The 9,930-nt window shown below is 36.8% G+C and overlaps 1 protein-coding gene across 1 annotated transcript; it reads right to left on the reverse strand.

Moving 5' to 3' along the window:
- Positions 1-7,633: 7,633 nt before the first annotated feature.
- Positions 7,634-8,244, reverse strand: LOC116587148 (60S ribosomal protein L12-like). Its single transcript, XM_032337892.1, has one exon. It carries the CDS (start codon positions 8,166-8,168, stop codon positions 7,671-7,673), a length of 498 nt encoding a protein of 165 aa, XP_032193783.1. The 5' UTR covers positions 8,169-8,244; the 3' UTR covers positions 7,634-7,670.
- Positions 8,245-9,930: the final 1,686 nt, after the last annotated feature.

Consider the following 9,930-nt stretch of genomic DNA (forward strand, 5'->3'; position numbering starts at 1 on the left):
GCTTACTGAAAAAAGAGCTATATAAAGCATTTCACAATTTGCCTCAGGAATAAATAAATATTAATTAATTAATAACATTTATTGTTTCAAATTATTTCTGCTCCTCAGGCATCCATAATTCTTAGAATTTTAAGGCAGGGGATCATGAAAATTAATTTTTGAAACTGTTTTTATCTTTTTTTTTTTTCCTATACTGTATTTTGCTGTAACACCAAGCACCAGTGTATTTTTCTAGGGGTATGAAGTTGCAAAGAATTGTAATTCAATTTCTGAGTTAATTTTTATTTAGACGTGCCTAGTAGGTCCACAGGATTGTGAAAAAAAAGTTGCTGAACTATTAGGTAGTCTGACATTTCAGAAATCCACCACCAGGGGGAGCTAGATAAAACTTTTTTTCCTCTTTTCCCCACTCAAAACCTGCATGAAAAATATTAAGTGATTTTTCTGTTTTGAATCCTTTACTTTGGCTGTTTCTTGGTAATTCCAGTAGATTCATCTCAGTAAAGGTGGTAACCTGCCATATTTGGGGGATTTCTTTAATTTTCTCGGTTTTCCCCAAGTCCTCCTACAACTCTGGAATGTTAAAATTTGAAACTGTGTATGTCAGAAATTCAAACTAAGGCTTTCTTCCCTGTTGTGTTAAAACAAACAGACAAAAAAACAAACACTCAAGGACTGATAACTACTTTGTCAAAGATTTTAGCCTAAATTTTCTCTACTGGAAACTAAGGCCAGCCCAGTCCATTAACTACCCATGCAAATTTGTGGTTTTGAGTGGGAAAAAGCTAGCATGGTTTTCTAGTCCATGCTGGTGTCCAGAACCAGAAGAAACAAAGGGGAAGTCTAAGTCCAAGTCGTGGGAGAATTCTGGGATATAAAGTTCATAATGCCTCATATAATTTTGATGTAAGAAAGCTGAAGCAAGTCATATGCAGGCTTTAAGTAGCAGATGCTGGAGGGTAAGTGGAATAGATAGGACACTGTATGAAGAGGAACCTGGGAGATCAGAAAATTTGCCACTAGGTTACTTAACCCACAGAGTATAAGCCTGATTAGCTAAAAAAATATAGGGTCAGGTAGACATTAGTCTCACACCCATGAATACCAAAAATGTAAGTGATCTTAGAAATCTGGTAATGCAGTGCTTTCACAATAGGTTATGAGATAATAACCACACAGAGTTTGCTAAAGAGGTAAAGGTAGTGGAGAGAGGATTGAGTGACTGGGCCTCTGGCACTTTGTCCAGCTCAATCTAAGGCGATTTTGTTTATTTAATTTAGTATGTTTCCATTAAAGATTTCCCTTTGGGGGAAAAGCATTATATATAAAAATATAATTATAAATATATATATATATATATATAAAATTCTCATTAAATATATTATGTATAATTACATTTTATATATATATATATATATATATATATATATATATATATATATATATAATTTTGAAAGAAGAGTTTTTGGAGAGAAAAAGACCAGGGGAAAGGAAAAATAATGGTTCCAAACTTCAGCGTTGACCCACTTCTTACCAAGGAAAGCTTGCTAATGCCCAATTTATATTTTTACAATACTGCAGAGATTTTAAAAAATATCTTATTTATTTATTTGAGAGAGAGAGTGCACACGTGTGCAAATGCAGGCGGGGAAAGAGGGAGAAGCAGATTCCCCGCCTTCTCAGGGCTAGATCTCAGGACCCTGGAATCACGACCTAAGCAGAAGGCAGACGCTTAACAGACTGAGCCACCCAGGTGTCCCAGTACTTGAGAGTTTTAAAAAGATTTCACATTTACATCGTATTTAAAACCCATAACTCTTTGTTGGAATGCATCCTAATTTATCTCCTTTTTTCAAGTTTTTTAGACGTATGACTGGCAAATACCAATTATACATACTAAAGATGTACCTTATGTTTTGATATGTGCGTATAATGTGAAATGATCACCATAATCAGACCAATGAACGTATCTGTCACCTCACATAGTTACTCTTTGCATGTGTGTGTTGTGAAAACACTTGGGATTTTTTACTCTTTTGACAAATTTCAAGTGTAAGGTACACTATTATTAATTATAATCATCATACTATATATCAGACCTCCATACTTTATTTATTTTATAACCAAACGTTTGTACCTTTGACCAACATTTTTTTTTAAGATTTTTTTTTTTAAATTTATTTGACAGAAGGAAAGAGATCACAAGTAGGCAGAGCAGCAGGCAGAGAGAGACGGGGAAGCAGGCACCCTGACGCGCAGAGAGTCCAGTGTGGGGCTTGATCCCAGGACCCTGAGACCACGAGCTGAGCCAAAAGCAGACACTTTACACATTGAGCCACACAGGTACTTCGTACAACATTTCATATGAATTTTTTTTTATGTGTCTGTTGGCCATTTGCATATATTCTTTGGAAAAATCTGTATTTGGATTGTTTGTTCATTTTTTAATTGGGTTATTGGGGTTTTTTTGTTTATTTTTTATTTTTTGTTACTGAATTGTCTGAGTTCCTTAATAATTTGGATATTTGCCCCCTTTCAGATATACAGTTTGGAAATATTTTTATTCCATAGCTTATCTTTTCACTCAGTGACTGTTTTTTTTGCTGTGCAGAAACTTTTTAGTTTGATATAGGTTCACTTGTTTATCCTTTTGTTGCATGTGGTTTTGGTATCAGAAACAAAAAAAAAGTATTGCCAAGACCAATATCAAGGACAATTTTCCCAGGAGTTTTATGATTTCAGGTCTTACTCTTAAGTCTTTAATCCATTTAAAATCAATTTTATGTGTGATGTAAGATAAGGGTCCAATTTCGTTCTTCAGCATTTGGATTTTTCACAAAACCTTTTATTGAAGAGACTAACTTTCCCTCATTGCATATTCTTGGCTCCCTTGTCAAATATTAGTTGATTATGTATGCATGGATTTATTTGTAGGTTATTATATTCCATTGGTCTACAGGTCTGTTCTTTTACACCAGTATCATACAGTTTTGATTAATATAACTACGTAACTTGAAATCAGGAAGTTTGATGTCTGTTAGTTTTACTCTTCCTGCTCAAGATTGACTTTTCTGTTAGAAATCTTGGTAGTCCCATATGATTTTTAGGATTTTTAAAAATTTGTTTCTGTGAAAACTGGCATTGAAATTTTGATAGTGATTGCATAAAATCTGTAAAGTACTTTGGGTTGTACAGACATTTTCACAATATTAACTCTTCCAGATTATGCTCCAGGATTTTTTTCCATTTATTTGTGTTATCTTCCATTTTTTTCCATCAGTGTGTCATAGGTTTAGTGTACAGATCTTTCACCTACTTGGTTAAATGTATTCCTGAGTATTTTACTCTTTTTGATGCTATTGTAAATAGGATTGTTTTATTTAAATTTCTTTTTTAGATAGTTTATTGTTAGTGTATAGAAAAGCATCTGCTTTTTGCATGTTGATTTTATATCCTGCAATTTTTATGAATTTATTTATTAATCGCAACAGTTTATTGATAGATTCTTTAGGGTTTTCTATCTACAAGATCATGTCATTGACAAACAGATGCAATTGCACATCTTTCTGTTTTGGCAGCCTTTTATTTTCTTTTCTTGGCTCATTGCTCTGGTTAGGACTTCCAGTACCATGTTGCATAGAAGTGATCAGAGTGGATAACTTTTGTCTTCTTTTTGACCTTAAAGAAAAATATTTTAGCTTTTCACAAATGAATACATTGTTAGCTTTGGGCTTGTTATGGATAGCCTTTATTATGTTTGAATACATCTCTTCTATACCTAATTTGTTGGGAGTGTTTCCTATAAAAGCATATTGAATTTACTTCTAATGTTCCTGTTAAAATGATCATAGGACTTTTAAACTTCCTTTTTAATACATGTGTGTCACATTTACTGATTAACCCCCATTACTCATTATCGGTCTGTTCAGATTTTATATTTTTTCATGACTCGGTCCTGGTAGGTTGTATGTTTCTAGGAATTTTTCTTATTTCTTCTAAGTCACCAATTTGTTGATTAGAATTATTTACAGTAGTCTCTTATGATTCTTTGTATTTCCATAATATCAGCTACAGTGCCTCTTATTTATTTGATTCTTGTCTCATTTTTTTCTTGGTTAGTTTAGTGAAAGGTTTATCTCCTTCGTTTCTTTCAAGAAACCGATTCCTAGTTTCCTCAATCTTTTCTCGTTATTCCATCTTTATTTCATTTATTTTGAATCTGGTCTGTGTTATTGTTTTCTGCTGCTAATTTTAGGCTTAGCTTGTTCCTCCTTCTCTATTTCTATTAGATGGAGTTTAGATTGTTTGTTTGGGCTTTTTCTTTTTCTTAAAGTAGGAATTTATTTTTTTTAAGGTTTTTTTTATTTATTTGACACAGACATAGTAAGTACGAGTAAGCAGAGCAGCAGGCAGAGGGAGAGAGAGAAGCAGGCTCTCTGCTGAGCAGGGACCCCGATGCCGGGCTCGATCCCAGAACCCCGGGATCATGACCTGAGTCGAAGGCAGCCGCCCAACTGCCTGAGCCACCCAGGTGTCCCAATATAGGAGTTTATAGCTATAAAGTTCCCTCTTAGCACTGCTATTACTGAATGTCCTAGTTTTGGTATGTTGTGTTTCCACTTTCATTTGTTTCAAGATTTTGATTTCTCTTATTTGATTTCTTCTTTGACTACTTGGTTGTTCAGGAGTTGTGTGGTAATTTCCACATATTTGTTCAATTTTCAGTTTTCTTTCCATTGTTGATTTCTAGGTTCCTAACACTGTGGTCAGAAAAGATGCTTATATGACTTCAATCTTCTTTAATATATCCAAACTTGTTTTGTGGCCTAACATGATCAATCCTGGAGAATGTTCTGAGTACACTTGAGAAGAACATATAGTCTGCTGCTGTTGGATAGAATGTCCTGTATATGTCGCTTAGGTCCATTTGTTCTAGAGTGCAAGTCTAAAATGTCAAATCTAGTATTTCCTTATTCATTTTCTATATGGATGATAAATCTATTGTTGAAATTTTGGTATTGAACTCCCCTACTATTATTGTACTGCTATCTATTTCTCTCTTCAGTTCTATTAATATTTGATATATATATTTAGGTGCTCTGATGTTCAGTGCATATATAGTTGTTATAGTCTTTTAATGAATTGATCTCTTTATAATTACATAATTACCTTCTTCATATTATCTTCTTTGTCCCTCATTACAATTTTTGAAACAAGTCTTATCTGGGATATTTATATCCATTCTTTTGGTTAGGATTTGCCTGAAACATCTTTTTTCTTTCTTTCTTTCTTTTTTTTTTTTTTAATTAACATATAATGTATTATTTGCCTCAGGGGTACAGGTCTGTAAATCCTGTGTAATCCTGTAATCCTGTGTAATCCTGTAATCATCAGTATAACACATTTCATAGCACTCACCATAGCACTTACCCTCCCCAGTATCTATAACCCAGCCACCCTCCCTACCCCCCAACCCCCAGCAACCCTCAGTTTGTTTCCTGAGATTAAAGGTCTCTTATAGTTTTTCTCCCTCCAAATCCCATCATGTTTCATTTCATTTCCCCCCCCAGCCCCCATGACCTCCTGCCATGCCTCTCAAATTCCTCATGTGAGAGAGATCATATGATAATTGTCTTTCTCTATTCAACTAGCATGATACCCTCTAGTTCCATCTACGTCATTGTTAATGGCATGATTTAGGGTTTTTTTTTAGTAGCTGCATAGTATTCCATTGTGTGTGTGTGTATCACCTCTTCTTTATCCATTCATCTATTGATGGACATCTAGGTTCTTTCCATAGTTTGGCTATTGTGGACATTGCTGCTATAAACATTTGGGTGTATGTGCCCCTTTGGATCACTACATTTGTATCTTTAGGATAAATATTTAGCAGTGCAATTGCTGGGTCCTAGGGTAGCTCTATTTTCAACTTTTTGAGGAGCCTCCATGCTGTTTTCCAGAGTGGTTGCACAAGCTTGCATTCCAGCCAAGAGTATAGGAGTATTCCCCTTTCTCTGCATCCTCACCAACATCTGTCCTTTGCTGACTTGTCAATTTTAGCCATTCTGACTGGTGTGAAGTAGTAAGTCACGGTGGTTTTGATTTGTATTTCCCTGATGCCGAATGATGTTGAGCACTTTTTCATGTGTCTGTTGGCCATTTGGACGTCCTCTTTGCAGAAACGTCTCTTTATGTCTTCTGCTCATTTCTTAATTGGATTTTTTGTGCTTCGGGTGTTGAGTTTGACAAGTTCTTCATAGACTTTGGATAGTAGCCCTTTATCTGATATGTCATATGTGACTATCTTCTCCCATTCTGTTGGTTGTCTTTTGGTTTTGTTGGCTGTTTCCATTGCTGCCAGTGTTCACCTCAAGGCTTTTGATGGATTCCTGTCTCACACTGAGGTTTTTCATCCATTTTGAGTCTATTTTTGTGTGTGGTGTAAGGAATGGTCCAATTTCATTCTTCTGTAATAACATCCTTTTTTTTTCTATCCCTATGTGTGCCCTTAAAGTTGGAGTGAGTTTCCCGTAGGCAGTATATTATTGGATCTTGTTGTGGTATCCATTTAAACACCTTCTGTCTTTTGATTAGAGATTTTAATCTACTTACATTTTAGGGGCGCCTGGGTGGCTCAGTCGATTAAGCATCTCCTTTAGGCTCAGGTCATGATCCAAGGGTCCAGTGATCAGCCCCACATCAGGCTCCCTGCTCCATGGGAGTCTCCGTCTTCTTCTCCTTCTGCCCCTCACTCTGGTCTGTGCTCTCTCTCTCTCTCTTGAATGAATGAATAAATAAGATCTTTAAAAAAAATGATTATTGGTAGGTAAGTACTTACTATTAGTATTTTATGATACTAATATTAGTATTTTATGATTCTGGTTGTGATTCTTTTGTTTCCTTCATCTCTTGCTATCTTCTTATTTAGTTTGATTATGTCTTTAGTGGTATTTTTTGGTTGTTTTCTCTTTATCTTCTGCGTACTTATTATAACTTTTTGCTTTGTGGTTACCATGAGGTATAAATAAGATATAACTGTCTATTTTAAGCTGATAACAACTTAATTTTAATTGCATACAAAAATGTATCCCTTTTCTCTACCATTTTGATTTTGATGTCATAATTTACCCGTTTTTATATTATGTATCCATTAACAAATTATCATACCTATAGTTGTTAATATATTATTACTATTCTTCATACCAGAGTTCAATGACTGACACTCCACAATTAGAGTATTAGAGAGAGTATTCTGAATTTGACTATATACTAACTTTTATCAGTGAGTTTTTTACTTTTATACTTTCATTTATTAATTAGTTTCTTTTTGTTTCAACTTGAAGAGCTTCCTTTAGCATTTTTTATAAGGCAAGTCTAGTGGTGATGAACTCTTTTGGATTTGCTTGTCCTGGAATGCCTTTATTTCTCCTTCACTTCTAAAAGACAGCTTTGTTGGGTATATAAATCTTGAGGGTCAGCTTTTTTGTTGTTGTTTTTAACACTTTGAATATATCATTCATTCTCTTTTGGCACATATAGTTTCTGCTGATAAATTTGCTGATAGTCTTATGGAGGTTCCCTTGTATGTATGCATGTAATTTTTTGTTGTATGTATTTTTTTTTCCACTAGATGTCAAATGATCCCTTATTGAAATAATTTTCTTTTGTAGTTAACTAGTTGGGCATTCCACGGCACCACAGTTAATGTCATCTATGATGTCATGAGGGTGGCGGCCATCAACATTGCAGCCCACAGACTGGGCAGTCCCCAGGATCTCTTTAATGGTTCCAGAGAGTTCTCTGACTAAAGATCGATGCCGCATCTGTCGGGCAATATTGACGATCTCATCAAAAGTGATATTTCCACTGTGCTTAATGTTTTTCTGCTTCTTTCTGTCTCTTGGTGGTTCCTTGAGGGCTTTGATAATCAGGGCAGAGGCAGAAGGTACCACTTCAATCTGGGCCTGTCTGTTCTGAATGGTCAGCTTCACAGTAATCCTTAGACCCTTCCAATCACCAGTCGCCTTGGCAATGTCATCACCAAACTTTTTTGGAGACAGACCCAGCGGGCCGATCTTTGGGGCCAGGGCAGACGTGGTGCCGAATTCACCACCGGTGCACCTCAGGTACACGACTTTGATCTCATTGGGGTCGAACTTGGGCGGCATGGCGGAGGTGGTTGGTGTCGGATGAACCCGGATTCGGGACGACCGAAGAGAGTTGCACCTTTGCGTCCTCCTAGCCGGAAACCAAACAAAACCAAACATACAAAACCTTGTATGTGCTGATTCTTTTTTCTCTTGATCCTTTCAAAATTCTCCTTTTGTCTTTAATTTTTGATAGCTTGATTATAATGTAACTTGGTGACATTTTCTTTGGGTTGAACCTGTTTGGAGACCTTTGGACTCCTTATACCTGGATATCTCTCTCCAGTTTGGGAAGTTTTTAGCCATCATTTCTTAAAGAAGTTTTCTTCTCTCTCTTTTTTTTTCCTCTTCCTGGTATTCCTCTGGTGTGTGTTTCATCTTCTTGATGGTGTTCTATAACTACTACACTACTGCTCTAGTGATGTTCCAGGTGTGGGCACTCATGGCACAACTGTGAAGCCAGCATCTGGAGTAGTGTATGTGCAGAGAGAGTGTAATTCTAGAGCCAGGATCTGGAATACAGGTATGCATGGAATGGTCATAGCTCTCGAGTCCAGGAAGTATTAGGGTTGGTGTCAAGGGGATCCTAGTACCATGGTAGGCAACAGTGGCTTCTTCTTGGGGCCACAAAATCATCACCTTCTTGCAGTGAGAGTAGGGGGTCTCTGGCATAGATGGCTGTTGCTTACCTCGGGGACAAAATCTGCTGATGTCCCCTGTTGAGCAGGTCACTAGTTTCCATGCTGATGAACAGTACTGGACCCTCCATTATGAAAGCTGCAAGGATTCCATGGCTGTTACAGGGGCTGTTGAGGTACCTGATGGCAAAGACAGCTGTGGTCCCCACAGAGGAGACCACTAAGGGTCATGGTACCATCTGCTGCCTGCTTTGTTCCTAGCCAGGTCTAGGTGTCTTAGCTATGCTGATCTCCACAGCAATCCTTTCTTTGTGGTTATTCTCTGTTTCTTGTTTTGTTTTGGTTGCTCAGTACGTTCTGCCGGTTTTTAATTGGCCCTCCCAAGGCTATCTGCACTTGTAAGAGGTGTCCTTTTTTTTTTTTTTTTCTTTTGGTGTGGGGAGACAAAGGCTGGTATTACATGCTCCAACATTTTGCTGTCATCAGCACGATCTTATTTTCCTCTGTCTTATTTTTTGTAATTATTAAGCTTGTCCTATTACTCTTACTAGTTTTTACATCCTTATGCTTATTCCTAGCAGACTTACTTGCTCACAGTAGACCTCATGAACATTTGTAGAATATGAAATGTGCTTGGCCTATAGTAGGCACTCAAAAAATGTTTGCGTATAATTGGTTTGGATGAAGCATTATGATGTACAGCAAAGCATGTCCTTTAGCCTTCAGCAGCAAGAGTCATTCCTTTTAATCTCCTAAAGCTGGCTTAGCTAATATACCTACTCTAAATGTTCACTTGCATATTGGAATAGGGAGTCTATTCCTGGAACAAACTAAATTCATAGGCTCCGTGAGGGCAATAGCTTTGCCTAGAGCACCTCACTGACATTTATTCACAGAAGGAAACCACCCTAGCATCAGAATGAGCTGAGCAAGCTGTAGGTGTTGCAAATTAGGACTCCAGTTGGGAAACCCACACAGCACACACCAACAAAAAACCCTTCAGCTAGTCTTAAGCTAAATGCACAGATGTGTTGGGGGGGAATTCCTTAAATAGTAAGGGTGGGTTGCAAGTTTAGACTATGGTATCTCAAATATGTGCTATGGGGGTGTGGAGAGGGAAAGAAGATTAAAACAGAATTGCAGGA

This window comes from Mustela erminea, chromosome 1 (genome assembly GCF_009829155.1).
Source record: "Mustela erminea isolate mMusErm1 chromosome 1, mMusErm1.Pri, whole genome shotgun sequence".
Taxonomy (NCBI): Eukaryota; Metazoa; Chordata; class Mammalia; order Carnivora; family Mustelidae; genus Mustela; species Mustela erminea.

What these genes read in the sequence shown, in the direction of transcription:
- LOC116587148 (XM_032337892.1), bottom strand. Translation starts at nt 8,168, where the DNA reads ATGCCGCCCAAGTTCGACCCCAATGAGATCAAAGTCGTGTACCTGAGG.